Source organism: Paralichthys olivaceus, chromosome 8 (assembly GCF_024713975.1).
Source record: "Paralichthys olivaceus isolate ysfri-2021 chromosome 8, ASM2471397v2, whole genome shotgun sequence".
NCBI lineage: Eukaryota > Metazoa > Chordata > Actinopteri > Pleuronectiformes > Paralichthyidae > Paralichthys > Paralichthys olivaceus.
In genome coordinates, this window is record NC_091100.1 from 867501 (window position 1) to 882615 (window position 15115).

Consider the following 15115-nt stretch of genomic DNA (forward strand, 5'->3'; position numbering starts at 1 on the left):
CACGTTTTCAAACAGATACAAGTTAGAGTCTTTCCTGTTGTTCCCGTTCTTTTAAACTCAATCTCAGGAAATAAATTTGTAAGAAACAGAAAAACAACTTTGTGAATTGAACTTTAAGAATATTCACCCTCCTGCTCGGTCCTGTCGCTCTGTGTGCTTCAGTCATGTTGATCTGGTGAGAGAAGAGAAACCAGCTGCACAACCAGTTTGTCGACGTTTACACACACACACACACACACACACACACACACACACACACACACACACAGAGCCCTCATTGTTCAGACATTAAATCCTCCTCAGGTTCATTTCTCTTCTTATTTTCAATGTGTGTGAACAGCTGACTTTCTGTGTCGACTCATTCTGAACTTGAACTGACGTCAAACCTCGTTTGTTCACAGTGTTTTCACGCAGGTTTACAACATGAGACCAGAGACACAGGTTTGAGTGACGGATAGAAACACTGAAATGCGTTAAAGGTCAAGTGTGAAAGATTCAGGTGAAAGGATCTACTAACCCTTATATTGAAATCCTTTATATTTAAATACTTTATATTTAAATACTTTATATTTACATGGAGGGGACCCTCTCTACGGAGGCCGCCATGTTGTTTACATGAGTCCAGACTGAACAAACTAAAACCTTTTCAGTTTTTATGACGACTGAAGCTTCCACAGGTTCTTCTTCATGTTTGGAAGGAGAGGGGGAGGGGAGGGGTGTTCAGCTGCAACATGACACTTCACCACTAGATGTCACTGAATTCTACACACTGAACCTTTAGAGTCACGGAATTTCAGATGGAAGCTACAATATAAAATAAAGAGGATTTTTAACATCTTAAGTTTCCTACGTAACATCCGGCCCACGTCCCACATGGGCTGATGACACCGATCGCCCCCTGGTGACCTGCTTACGTATAGGTCACAAACTCCGCCTCCTCCAAGTTAGCAGGTGGGACATGGACCAATCATTTGGTTCATAAATCAACGCACTGTCAACAAAATTAGTTTTTATGCCAACGTGGGAGTTTCACTGTCGACGAGGACAGAAGTTAAACTTCAAACTAAGAATCTATCACAACGAACTGTCGCTGTGGGTTTTATAAAATCCCGTCGTTTCACCAGGAGACGTGTGTTTGGTTCTGAGTGTAACTGAAGAGAACAACAACTGATTTATCGTCTCTTAGTTTCATTCGAGTCGGCAGAGAAACTGTAAAACATCAAACGTCTATGAGACAAACGTTTCTCACCAGGTCTGCAGCCGATGAACGAAGCTTCACCTGGAGCTGCTCCTCGTGTTCAACTTTCCTTTTCCATGAAGAGGAGAAGAATGGGAGGAAGCAGGAGGAAGGAGGTGAGGTCAGAGGAAAGGTCGGAGCAGGAAACTGTGAGAGTTTCTTCCTGCTGCGCGGCGCCGACGCATCATCACAGGCATTACTCCGCCCGTCAGTTAACGAGTTCAGGACAGATGATCACCTCCCAATGTTCCGTTCATTCATTATTAACCACCGGACACGTTTCCGTGACACTTGGTGGATTAATGGGTCAGAGAAGAACCCGTCAACTTTCAGTGAGGATCAAATCTTCCTCAGAATAATTCATGATCTTGATGATTTCACTCTCACACTTGGAGACTGATATTTACGAGTGTGTTTGAATTGAAGTGTTGCTGGAGATATGAGATCTGATGACGCGGCTCGACAACAGACACGTCCGTCCAAGATGGACGACGTGAGGTCTCCTCCATGTTAGCAGATGGTCAACTGACCAAACCAATGTTTGTCAAAGAGGTTTCTGTCACTTCAGCTCGTTCTTCTCTCACCGATGTTTGTTCAAGAGTTTCTCATCAGTTTGGTTTGATCAGTTATTGATGATATAAAAACAGGCAGACGTCATGATTGACAGCTGACTCTGACTCAGGAGAGCGTGTGTGGGCGGGACCTCGATACCAAGGCTCCACTTCACCATCACTACCCCACAGACTGACTGCAGACGTCATCGCCACAAGATGGCAGCGTTCGTATCACAGATATTTCTGTTTGATTTCTGTTTTATTTACGATGAATCAAACGAATGACTGAGAATCTGCAGCAGAAACAAACTGAAGAACAAAGTGGCTCCATTACCTGTTTTATTCAAGACATTTGGGTTCTCAGACGTGCTGCCACACACACACACACAGACAGACACACAAACACAGACAGACAGACAGACAGACACACACACAGACAGACACAGACAGACAGACAGACAGACAGACACACAGACAGACACAGACAGACAGACAGACAGACAGACACACACAGACACACACACAGACAGACAGACAGACAGACAGACAGACAGACACAGTGGTATGGTAGGCACACTGTAGTGAGGAGCTCAGACAGGAGGCACTTCTGAACATTTGATGCTTTTTGTTTCTCAGCTTCAGTCTGAACCTGCGGCTTCATCACAACATTCACTCCCACAAGATGTGTGTGTTATGTGTTTATATATACACACACACACACACACACACACACACAGGAGTCATCTGAGCAGCTACAGGAGCCCACAGCGACCACATTTCTTCACGTTCAAGTCGTCACATGACAAAAGGATCATTAACGTCTCTATAAAGTCGTGATGAGGCCGCAGCGCTACAGACTTTTGGTTTGAGCTCAAACTTCACTCAGGAACAGAAAATCGGATTCTTCATTATTTACGTTCCCCACTAATCTTGTCATCTGGCTGCGTTCCTGTGTGTGACCACAGAGGGCGCCACAGAGGGAAATAAAAACAAAACCATGATTTGACAGGTTGAGAATGAATCGTGACGATTAGCGTTCGCTCACATTTAAATGAGCTCAGATGTAAAAGAAGGCTCATTTATCCTCACGTTCACGGACACGTTTGAATTTATTGCTGCAATTTTAATCATAAAAGTTTCATCTTGTGCAGTTTTGATCTTCAGACTTCCAGAAGGAAATTCAGTTTAGACAATAAAACCTGATTTTCTGTTCCGCTCTGTGGTTTGAGGAAACAAAAAGCTCATGCAGGTTCAATAAAAGTAGGAGGGAGAAGATCAACAGTAGTTTGAGTCGACAGCTGAGATTCATGCTTCACGTTCTTCTACAATTATAAAAAAAACTTCACCGTCTCTGAATCATCTCGTCAGATTTGTTTAAAGAGGAAAAAATGAAATCAAAGAGTTAAATTCCCAAATTAAAATCCATTTTACTTTGGTAACGACAGGAAGTAGCTGAGAGTTTTGATTCTTTCACAGTTTGAATCTCGTTGATCTGAATTTAATTCTTTAATTTCACCTTTTCATTAAACTCCATTCAGCTTCCTTCAGACCTCAAGACACAAAGTCCAGAAAATAATTTGTCTCAAGTATAAAAATGAAAGAATCTTTTACATCCGCAGGTTTTCACCACAGCACCTGTTGTCTGGAGAACGTCTGGAGAACGTCTGGAGAACGTCTGGAGAACCCTGTTGACTCTTTGAGGTTGGTCCATTCCCTCGAGCCCAGAATACGATGAAATGATAAAATTCCCTTCAGCTCCAGCGTCGCAGCTCGCTGGAGAAAAACTGCCCCAGTATTGAATGTTTTCAAAAAATAAATTACCCTCCGTTTCTCCTCCTGAAACCGTCTCTAATAATTTACTAGTGTTCAGTTGATTTACAGTGAGATGAGGCGGCAGCGGATCTTAAGGAGGCTCTGTGTGATATTTGATTTAGCTTTTTAAGGTGGAGCTGTTAAGGAGGCTCCGACGTGTCGCTGCGCTCCTTCTCCAGTTTTGTGTTTGTGGTCCCTGCGGACCTCCGGCTCCTCCTCCACCCTCAACCGGCCGCTGTCGACTCCCGGGGGTTGGCCCTCCGTCAACCGAGTCGGTGGGGTAGCGGGTTGGATCCTGGACGTCGCCATCGTCCCATCACCTCTTCTGCTCCCAGATCTCGGCCATGTTCAGGTCGAGCCGCTCGAGGCTCTTCAGCACCTGAATGTTCTCCGTGTAGAAGGCGACATCCACGACCACCAACCTGCAACAGGTGACATCTTTCAAACAGACGCAGGGAAAGTGTTCCACCGAAAATGTTTTGAATCACAAAATTAGTTTTTCAACCATTTATGTTCTTGTGTGTGTGTGTGTGTGTGTGTGTGTGTGTGTGTGTCAGTCACCCGTGCTGCGGTCCTCCATCATTAATGACCCCGAGTCGAGACAGTTGTCTCTTCAGGTGCATTTTAAAACCGGCATTTATCCTCAGGAACAACATCTGTACAGGAAACAAACACCAATGAAACCAGAACACCCCCCACAGCTCTCCTCTCTTTGATCCACACTCACCTGAGTCTGTTCTTCAGGTAGAAGCTCAGAAATGGCTTCGTGCATCTTCGCCATCTGTTTACAGACGTTTCTGAAACAGGCTGAGGGCATCGGAGCTTTGACTTCATACTGAGGAAACAACATCATCTTCATTGTCATCATCTCGCTGAGGTCTCACAGTTTATCAGAGTTGATACGGAGATAACAGACGATATCATTAATATGAGGTCACAGTGACCTTTGACCTCTAAAGTTACGATCGGTTCATCTTTGAGTCCAACTGAATTTCACACAGACGGACAGACGGACAGACGTCTCCGGTGTGGAGACATTCGTTAAAACAACAGGTCAAAGTTCAGCGTGTGTCTCTGACCTTTGATAAAACCTTCTCAAACAGACTGTCCATGATGGCCACCAGTTTGGCTGAGATCTCTGAGATGTGATCGTTGTAGTCCTGAAAATAAAAAATACAGAATTCTGAGAATTAAAAAAGCTCGACCCCCCCCCCCGCCCCCCTCCCCCGGTGGGTAACGTTGTGCTTCAGTGCGTTACCTTGGTGATGTGGTCGAAGTGTCTGAGGACGCTGAACTGTTTCGGCTGCAGTTTGGTCTTGAAGTGAGTTTTGATGATGGGAATGTAGAGAACCACGAGCTGCAGGCAGCGGGAAGCTAACGCTGCACACACACACACACACACACACACAGTGAGTATGATACAGCCGAGCTCATCAGACTGAACTCGTGAGCAGTTGAAGTTACGTACCCAGGTTTTTCGTTGTGATGGTCTTGAGGCCGACGACCTGCAGCGCTCCGGCTCCCAGAACCAGCTGGCAGCTCCGAGAGTTAAAGTGCTGCAGAAACAAAGAGAAGAAGGTTTTATTTTGATCTTCTGGAGTTTTTGATTCAATTTCTTATTTCTGGTTTTTACGTAAAAATATCTATTGTCTTATTTGATCATTTTCAATCTGACTAAAACCAAACACTGGTGCGGGCTGAGACCTTGAGGAGGTCGGACAGACGCGTCAGCATGTCGGTGGCGATGGATGGGATGTCGTTGACACACTGACAGTATTCCAGAAAGATCCGGATCAGCAGCAGAACCGTCCTGAAGGAACAGAAGACGACACTCAGATGAAGACTCACAAACGTTTTATATTTTGTTAAGACTTAAACTTCATTACATGTGTGAGTACCTACCCAACAACAGCATATTTTTGTCCATCGATGAGCAGGAACTCAGTGGGTTTCCTGTCGTTCGGACCTGAAGGAAGAAACATGTCACAGCTTGAGTCTGTGTGTGTGTGTGTGTGTGTGTGTGTGTGTGTGTGTGTGTGTGTGTGTGTGTGTGAAGCAGGGGATTAATGGAGGTGATATCTGGGGGAGGGGTTTGTCTTGGGGTACCTGGGGTTTTGCGCTCTGGTAGTGTTATTCTGCCGTCAGCGATGGAATTGACGAGATCTTGGAACTCGGCGGGAACCTCCGCCTGCTTCCAGCGCTCGTTATCCAGGAGGAGGCTGCAGGAGACGCACAACAACAAAGAGCTAACGTCATGACCAGGACACACAAAACACACGTGACAGCACCTCTGAATTCATGTGACACAGTTTGGTCTTTAGGAAGGACAACCTCAAAACATAATTCAATTATTAAAATTCATTTTCCACTCGTCTGTTGTGGCAGCGTTGCACTGACGCTCTGACCTGATGTGAAAATTAAAAGCTCTAGACGCCGCTGCTCGACATATTTCGGCTGCAGCTCACCTCAGTTTGGTCTTGCGCTCTTCGTGGAAGCGGTGGACGAAGCGATTGGCCTGGCTCTGTAGCGCTCCCCTCAGGGAGACGCTGCGCCTGCCACACAGCTCCTCCGTGTCCCTGACGAAACCCTCCACCGCCTGAGAGAGACACACGAACTCTGCCGAGCTCAGACGCTCCAGGGAACCATCCTGTCGGAGGCAAAGACAAACGCTGTTATTCACAAATTCAGTGGTTGTAACTGAAAAGTAAAAATGTGGAATTCAGGCGTGTGCGTCGGACCTTGGCTCTGGCCGTGAGGACTTTGACGCAGCGGTCGTGGCTGATGTCGGACGCCGTGTACAGCAGCTCCTGGATGTTGGTGATCACACGGTTCATCTCCTGCTCAGTGGGCATCACGTTCTCTCCGGACCTGAACGCAAACACAGCGACTGTGAAAGGACTGAAAACCGCTTCATCTATTTCATCTTGTGTGTGTTGAGGGATGTTTTCTACCTTTTGTACAGAGACGTTACATCTAAAGCTAAAGGATCAAACTGTTTTTTCACATTTAAGATCAAATTGAATTGATAATTCTTTAAAAAAATTAATAAAAAGCAGTTTGAAGGTCCAATAATAAAGAAACACGTACATGAGGCTCTGCTCCCGGCAGACGAAGCTCTCTGTGGCCTCACTGCCGGCTGCCTCCGCCCGGCCCTGCTGGATCCTGGAGCCCGTCGCGGAGCTCTGATCCTGGGGCGCTGCCGCCTGCTGCTGCTGGGCCTCGTTCAGAGCGTCGCTGATGAACATCCCCTCGTGGGTGAGGTAGGCCAGCTCTGCCTCCCCCTGCAGGAGCGAAGGATCCTGGGAAGACTCCTGAGCTGAGGCACTGGAACTCGCCTCCTCCAGGAGCCGGTTCTTTTGGTTTGAGTCCAGAACCTCCTGAACCACGTTTCTGATCACGCTCAGCGTCGCCTGACAGACAGAGGGATATTTCATCATCACTTATTATTTAACCGTCTCGTTGCAGAGACCTCAGGCGTGAGCCCTGACTCACCTTGATTCTTTGCAGGAACAGAAGGAAACTGTCAAAGACGCTTTTCAGCAGCTCAAACCACTGAGGGAACGTCATCAGACGCATCTGCTCCGCTAGCCTTGACAGACGTACACACACACACACACACACACGTTAAAAACGTATTTATTTTCCTTATTTATAATTAAAATTGGACTAAATGTTAAAACAATTCCTTCTGATGCCGTAACTTTTAAAAAGTGCTCTTGTGGCCTACGTGTAATAAAAATAAATGAATTTATATAGTTAATATTACAGATAATTATTATTATCATCATTATAGTGATGTGGAATTTCATTACAAGCAGCTCCAAAGATAAAAACATTTTCCAGTCACACACAACGTAAACACATGTTCATGTTTCTACTCACTTAGTGACGACTTCAGTGTCGATTTCTTCGATGTGGAAAACACTTTCTGCCACACACTTAGAAACAAGCACGACAACAATATGAACATTTGTTCAACGAGCTGTTAACATGTGAACATCACAGATAAACGTCAGCGTCGTCACCTGAGCTACGATGGCCTTCGCTGCTAAGATCATCTCATCGCTGTAAATGTCCAGAAAGTCCAGCTTCCTTTGTCTCAGAAGACCGAACACCAGCGACCCAAGACGATCCTGAGGCGCACACACACACATGCACACACACATGCACACGCACACGCACACACACACACACACACACACACATAGGGAAATAGAAAAAAATACTCAGTTCCAATCCACTGAGCTGAAACTCCGCAGGCAGCAGTTTGAGACAGAGGAGAGTTTTCATTTGACATTAATTCAAATTTCTGTCCAACATTCCCTCAGCAACATAATTAAACATAATAAAGACAATTAAAACCAAAGGCTCATTTATGCTGCCTTAGAAAAACAGACATGTCTGTTTCAGTGGCCACATACTTCCATCATGTGTCCTTTACATGTCCTTTACTGCCCCCCCACAGTTTCTGGTGGTACTGCTCTGTTTCGCCCGTATCCAACAAATACAGACAAAATAAATGCAGAGTCCGAAGGCTCCGTCTGTTTCTGTGTACGTATCTAAAGCTGAGCATAAATGAGCCTTTATTCAGGGCCGGGACACATCAAAATATTCACATGTTGACGATTTGAAAAAATCGATTTGAAACTGAATTCAGTAAAAAGGACGAAGAGACAGGAGAAGAATAGAAACAGAAACCCGACCAGGAGCGATTGATTCCAGAAGCCACAGGATTTATAATAAATACTGATGAATGGCTGTTGATTTCAGCTCATAGATGATTTGATTAGTTTCACCTGAACGACTCTGAACAGTTATAACATCAATATTTGATCGATCACTGATCAACATCCTGATCACTGAGTCTGATTTCAGCACCAAAAAAAGGATTTCATGAAGTTCGTGTGGTTCAATCATTTTTGTGTCAGTGGTGTGTGTGTGTGTGTGTGTGTGTGTGTGTGTGTGTGTGTGTGTTTGTGTGTGTGTGTGTGAGTTGTGTGTGTGTCCCACCTTTATGGAGTCAGCGTTTGGTTTTTGAACCTGTGATGAGCACATCACATGTTAAATACATGTATGAACAGCTGAGCTCAACATCATCGACCTTTAACTTCTGAGGACAAAACTGTTGAATGTGTTTTTATGAAGCCTCAGTTTGACATTTTGTTCGGCGCCATCTTGAGGACACTGCACACCCACTTCCACCTGCACCCATTTGACAGTACCAGCTGTCAATCACACTGCCCCCCCCCCAATCCACTGGTGCTTTCAGGTCAGTTTGACTCTAAATGATCTGAATTGATAAATGAACATCAGCTGTTTGAAGAAGACTTGAAACTAGAGACTGAGACAAAAACCTGTTTGTTTACTGACGTTAACAATCAAATCATTTCTGGAACCAAAGATTATGTATATTTTTTTATAATGACTTAATAATGTGGCCTCATTTGTCACTGCAACATAAAATCCTGCAGCTCAGTGGAAACAACACAACCCTGACTGACAGTGAAGAGAAGTGAAATGTGTGTTTTGTGCAGTGAAACGGTTTTAAAGTGAGAAATCTTTAAAGAGAATAAAAACATTTCTGTTTCTGGTAAAAAAATGTGTCATCATTGATTCTTTTCCACAAGGGTTACCAGTGATTTAAAAAGATACTGACAGCTCCACATGTTTTATTTATTAAACTTTCATTCCTTCAGAAGAAATGTATTTCTCTAAATGTTTTCGAATGTGGTTCTTATTGAACGTTATTAGAATTTGTGAAACATGAAACGACTTCCCTCACTTGTTGTTTTGTCTGTTTGGTTGTATCATTACATTCAGACCATTTATTATTTCCACCGGCAGGTTTTAGTATTTGTGACACACATAATGTGACAAACACGTGAGTTAATGACAGGAAACCGTCAGGCTGTAAAGTTGAAACGTGATTTGTGACAGAGGAGTTATTTCAGACCTTCTCCAGAACCTGCGGCTCGTCCCTCAGGCTGCGGCTCAGGTCGCTGCGGGCGTACATGCTGAAGTCCTCCACCATCATCTTATCAATCAGCTTCTCCAGCTCACACAGCTGTGAGCCGAGATGTCTGAGAGACACAAACACACAGTCAGCTCCGCTCTGACAGATGTGACATCAGCGGTGTTACCGCTCAGTGCTGCAGCTGCAGTTCATGTTCTGACAGGATCAGTCACACTTCAGGCGCATGCACACACACACACACACACACACACGCACACACAGTAGTCTGTGTCTCCTCACCTGAAGCTGTGGATTCCCTGCAGCTCCTGCTGCAAGACCTCCTTGGTGGTTGCGATGAGCTCCAGTGCTCCGACAAACTCTGAGGTGGAGAGCAGCAGCTGCACCGTGGGCTGCGTCTGATGCACTGCCGCCATCAGCTTCAGCTTGTTGTGCAGCTTCACGCAGTTGTTGCGGGTCAAAGCAGTGCGGAGGGCCTCCAGCGGCCCCTGGCACATGACGCGATCCATGGCAGCGGTTCGACCCCGCAGGATGGCAACGGCCCGCTGCGTCTCCAGCAGCTGGTCCTGCAGCTCGTGCTGCGAGGACATGGCGTGAAAAAAAGCCTCAGAGCGCAGGGAGATCTGGCGGGCGATGCTCACCTCCACCACGTCCAGATAGTGACTCAGCTGCAAAGCAGAAAAAACAACAGATTTCCTCAACACAAAGAAGAGTTGTTTAAAATCAAACGTGGTGGAACGGACTCAGGATACCACCAGCTGATACTTCGGTACCAAAGCACTGACACCTGCTCTCTGCTGTCTGAGGCTGACAGAACCACGGTCAGCAGGTTTGGGTTGATGTGGTGAAAATATGCTCATAAAACCCGGTGACGTGTGAATTCACCTTCTCCTGCAGCAGTTTGGAGGAGGCCACGTCTCTGCTGCTCTTCCCTCCTGCGCTGGTGAAGTGAGACCAGGGAAGGACGGCGCCGAAGATGGCCGGGTCCTCCAGAGCGAAATCCGGCTTCATGAAGATCTGGAAATTGAAAGTACAGACAAACAGGACACCGTGAGACAACCAGTTAACAGGTGGAACAGAACGAGACACTTTCATACTCGTCCAGGAGAAAGAGAATAAAGTCGGTCTGTTACCTTTGGGACTTGTTCCAGCTCCGCTCTGGACTTTTCTGGAGGAAACAAACAAACAAAAAACTCTGGATCAGTCAGACGTCATTATGACCATAATTAACACATACATGTAAACACAGACTGTTAATTATAATTTAGAATTAAAACCAACAAAAATCAGCAGGTAAATCAATACGGAAAATAATATTAATAATCACTAGTTCCAGACTGTAAAAATGTATAAGAACAAATAAAATAAATCTATTATCACGATACACTGTCTGACCTACAGCTGTGGACAGATGTGTTTTCACTTTTGTCACAAGAATTAGAAAAAGATATCTGAGTCGTCCAGTAGAGCTCATAAACACATCTGGTTATTATGAGCTCTACTTCCTGTGATAAAAATATATGAAAGACAACATCGTGAGAGAAGCTTCAGCGATCATCGATTTCTAGTCAACAATCAATCAGTGTTCATGAGTTCTCTGGTGTTTTTATGGACTGAGGAGGACGTGGGCAGGGAGAGTCCTGTGACAGCTGCAGGTTAATAATTAATACCGTGGTTGGTGGTGATACTGGAGACGGCGTCCACGTCGTCTTTGTTCGGACAGATCGTCTTGCAGCGCTCGTGGATTTTTTCCCTCTTAAAAAAGAAAACATGGAAAAACAAAAGGGTCAAAGCGATTTGACTAGAACTGACTTTTTCATCATTGTAGCATTGTGCTCGTTGCACAGCAGAAAACAAATCTGCTTTCCTCTGAGCTTCACCTCAAGTGAGGAAGTAAAGCTGCTCAGTCAAGAGAAAATAAAGCAGCACACAGGAATCAGGAAGTATCGTGTCTCCATTGACTCTGTGACATCTCTCTAAAACCTGAGGGAGGAAATAATTACTTGACTTTTTTTAAATCCTGACGGAACAGAAAGACGATGTTCCAGGTCACATAAGCTGTTTTCAAACGACCTGTGGACGAAGTCTGGAGAATTGGGTCCAGACCCGTAGTTTGCTTTTACACACATGCACATTGCAGCGAGCGGTTCTCAGACGCATTCACAACAACAACTAATCCTCCACATCATTCAGGCGAGAGGTGACAGAGGCAGGAAGTAACAAATCAATTCCACTGCAGAGATCACAGACACTGGTGTCGACTGCGCTGAGCTGAAACTGCTCCGACAGGATTCCTGACACACCCGCTACGAGCCACGGTCAGGTGACACTGAACATGACAGGTATCAAACCAGCCACACCATCACCATTTTTTGCAGTGAGGTTACAGAGATGTGGTCGGCAGTGAGAGGATGTGTCCTCCCTGTGTGGTTGTTACCTGAGCCGTCTCCTGCAGGTACGGTCCGAAGTGTTCCCTGGTGATGTTGGGGAGGTAGAAGGAGGGCATCACCTCCGTTTCTGCAAAGTCCAGGCCCCACGATTTGGTGAAAAAGTCGGACTCCCGCTTTGCAAGCCGGGGGTCGTTCAGCGCGGCGGGGAGGTTGACCTTCGAGCTGTACACCGTCCACCTGTCGTGCTCCGCCACCACAGATGGGCCATCGCACAGGCCCCGTCCCTCACCTGCAAAAGTGCGTGGTCAGAGTCAGACGTTTCATGAAAAATCTAAATTTATATTTCTAGTTTTCTAGAACAATGTAAAGGATGTTTCCACTGGATGTTAAATTAACATTAGCCACAGAGGCTAAGAGCAAAAACTGTGACAGGTCAGAATGTGTTTCAGTAGTGTGCAGTGTTTCCCACCGGTGGGTTCCTTGGGGCAGACGTCAGGCAGCAAGCGGAGAGGCCGGCGGCAGGACGGGGAGCGATCCCTCTCCTTGTGATATATTCCATCTCGGCCTCTACCACCGGGACGAGGCACTGAGGAGGAGCTGTGGCTGGAGGCCATGACATTGGGACACGCCTCCTAAGAGGCTAGCTGGACACACACAAAAACACACACAAAAACACACACACACACACAGAAACTGAAAACAAATCAAATGATAAAGCTCATTGATATAAAGTGTAAAAAGATAGACGACTTCCAAAAAGTGAAGCCAAACATCTGGATTCTGTCTGTGAGAACAAATGTCTGAGTCAAACATCAGAGTGAGTCCAGGAGAGAAAACAGCAGGAAAATGTGGACTGTGGAGGTGTGAGACCCTCGTCTCATCCCAGTGATGAGGATCAGAGGAAACATCTCCACCGGCTGCTTGTTTCTAACACTGAAGCTTCTCAACCTCTGAGGTAAAAATAGAAATTATTGAGTGATTAAGACTTTTGGAGACGTGACGCTCTGGAGGGTCTGACGCTGCTCGTCGACCATCACAGACTTCATCATGAGCAGCTCCGTGTTCTGTCTGTAGATACAAGTAAAAATCTTGAACTGAAAATTGCATTTACTATATGTTGTACTGACGGTTTGTGTCTTCTGATCCTTTTTAAACTCTGGGTTTGATATTAATTGTCGGAATCAGAATCAGAAAAGCTTTATTGCCAAGTAAGTTTACACATACATGGAGTTTGTTTTGGTGTTGTTGGTGCATGTCAGACATCTCTAAATATAAGAAGATAAGAAAATCAAGTATTAAAATGTAAAAATATAAATATTCAATATATACACGGTATGTTTTTGAAGGTAAAAGGAAAAATAAGAAGAGTATGCAGAGTATATAGCTGAGCGTTAATGTAACGGATAGAGTTGTGGTAGTTTGTGTGGTTATATATTTCTCCTTGGGTGTCCAGAGAGGTGCCATGAAACAAGAACATGAATCATTATGATTATTACTTTTTAAACCTCCTGAGGGAAACGAATGAACCTACAGACGAGATGTTAGAGATGATTGAGATGAAGCAGTTGTGTTCCCACATCTGTGACTGACTGAACCTGAATGAAACCTCAGGATGGTCGAACTGAGTTTTTTATTCTAACGACAGAATATTTCATGCAGATCTTCTTGATTTATCTTGATTTATCTTGATTTATCTTTATTTATCTTCAGGTGACTCGAACTGTCTCATCTCTGCTGAGCCTCCAGTGACAGCAGCTAGCCACCTAGCCTTAGCTTAGCTCCGGAGCACTTGCTGCCTGTTCGGCATCGAACCCGCGGCGCTGACAGTGACGTCAACACGAGCAGAAACGTGCCAACGTGCGTTTTCTGTTATTTATCGATGACGCAGCGGCTGAAGATCAGAAGAACCGCGGCCTGTGACCACAGCTAATGCTAAAGCTAATGTTGTCAGGGGTTACACGTAGGCTGGCTAACGCTAGCAGGCTAGCAGGCTAGCTCGCTGGCGGACGGACCGGAGGAGCAGCGGCGCAGTGACCGCCGGGCTCGAACTCTGTACCTGTGGTGTGAGGAGCAGCCGCCGGTGTTTCTCCTCTTCATCATCTCCTCTTCATCGCTGACACACCGGAGGAGCCAAGAGCTGGACTACGGCACCGGACACCGCCGGTAAACTACCCAGCATGCACCGCAGCAGACTTGGGGGGCGGGGTCACAGCGCATTGTTGCCACCTGTCGTCCACAGGTGTCACATCACATCCGGTAACAAAAATAATAAATTAGTAAACAGAAAGAAATTATCCAATAATACTTCTAATTATACTTCTAATTATACTTCTAATTATACTTCTAATTATACTTCTAATAATACTTCTAATAATACTTCTAATTATACTTCTAATAATACTTCTAATTATACTTCTAATAATACTTCTAATTATACTTCTAATAATACTTCTAATAATACTTCTAATTATACTTCTAATTATACTTCTAATCATACTTCTAATCATACTTCTAATTATACTTCTAATTATACTTCTAATCATACTTCTAATTATACTTCTTATTATACTTCTAATTATACTTCTAATCATATTTCTAATCATACTTCTAATTATACTTCTAATAATACTTCTAATCATACTTCTAATTATACTTCTAATAATACTTCTAATTATACTTCTAATAAACAGAGATACATCATTTCATACACAATGAACTCGGTTCTTTAACAACACATTCATTAATTCAATTATATGTTTCTCCATTTATTTATACATATACACACGTGATACTACACTAAATAAAAAAGATTCAAAAATGTGAAATTGTATTTTAAATAATCTCCAGCCCCTTCTGTAACAATCGTGTCTAGATCTGGTCTAAATGGTTTTATAGTCTGATGCGTTCTTTTTTCGTGTTACGAAACTTTAAGGAATGAAACAGATTTCTGCACTCCTTATTTCAAACTGGGAGCTTTGGCCTCATGGTGGCGCTAGAGAAAAGGTCAGAGGGTCCCATGATGGCATCATAAATCCTTTTCCTGATCGTGAATATCCATAACTTCCTGATAAGTCATGTTTTTGTTATTGTACACAAGCTTTCATTGTGAGATGAAGTATTTAAGTGTTTGATGTTCAGTTCTGTATGTACA

At 44.5% G+C, this 15115-nt stretch overlaps 2 protein-coding genes across 7 annotated transcripts in view; both read right to left on the reverse strand.

Moving 5' to 3' along the window:
* LOC109648072 (galectin-related protein-like) overlaps positions 1 to 1379 on the reverse strand; it is a 3585-nt gene extending 2206 nt beyond the window's left edge. Inside the window, exons 1-2 of one of the 5 annotated variants that reach the window (XM_069529494.1) lie at positions 1250 to 1379; positions 128 to 172 (exon numbers count right to left, since the gene is read on the reverse strand). In XM_069529494.1, coding sequence (XP_069385595.1) covers positions 128 to 166 — 39 coding nt within the window. In that variant the 5' untranslated portion in view covers positions 167 to 172; positions 1250 to 1379. Of the gene's footprint in view, positions 1 to 127; positions 300 to 1249 lie in introns of those variants that run through there. The other 4 variants (XM_069529492.1, XM_069529491.1, XR_011243715.1 and 1 more) reach the window with 4 other exon arrangements.
* Positions 1380 to 2116: 737 nt separating this feature from the next.
* vps54 (VPS54 subunit of GARP complex) lies at positions 2117 to 14164 on the reverse strand. Of its 2 annotated transcripts, XM_069529488.1 has the most exons (24): positions 14021 to 14164; positions 12434 to 12608; positions 12012 to 12253; positions 11245 to 11329; positions 10708 to 10742; positions 10460 to 10591; positions 9857 to 10242; positions 9557 to 9683; positions 8614 to 8643; positions 7629 to 7736; positions 7486 to 7541; positions 7096 to 7192; positions 6691 to 7013; positions 6342 to 6471; positions 6069 to 6250; positions 5710 to 5822; positions 5506 to 5569; positions 5308 to 5413; positions 5072 to 5159; positions 4862 to 4983; positions 4683 to 4763; positions 4331 to 4438; positions 4165 to 4259; positions 2117 to 4025 (listed from the first exon to the last, which is right to left on the reverse strand). In XM_069529488.1, exons 2-24 carry the CDS (start codon positions 12576 to 12578, stop codon positions 3920 to 3922), a joined length of 2961 nt encoding a protein of 986 aa, XP_069385589.1. In that variant the 5' UTR covers positions 12579 to 12608; positions 14021 to 14164; the 3' UTR covers positions 2117 to 3919. The 2 variants fall into 2 exon arrangements, with proteins under 2 accessions (XP_069385589.1, XP_069385590.1); XM_069529489.1 differs by lacking the exon at positions 8614 to 8643.
* Positions 14165 to 15115: the final 951 nt, after the last annotated feature.

Bases quoted from the DNA above. Each gene is read 5' to 3' on its own strand.
- vps54 (XM_069529488.1), bottom strand. From the start codon at position 12,578: ATGGCCTCCAGCCACAGCTCCTCCTCAGTGCCTCGTCCCGGTGGTAGA. The intron at 7,737-8,613 runs GTGGGACACACA...TGTGCGCCTCAG, and splicing joins CAAACGCTGACTCCATAAAG to GATCGTCTTGGGTCGCTGGT. The intron at 5,414-5,505 runs GTAGGTACTCAC...CTGTTCCTTCAG, and splicing joins CAAAAATATGCTGTTGTTGG to GACGGTTCTGCTGCTGATCC.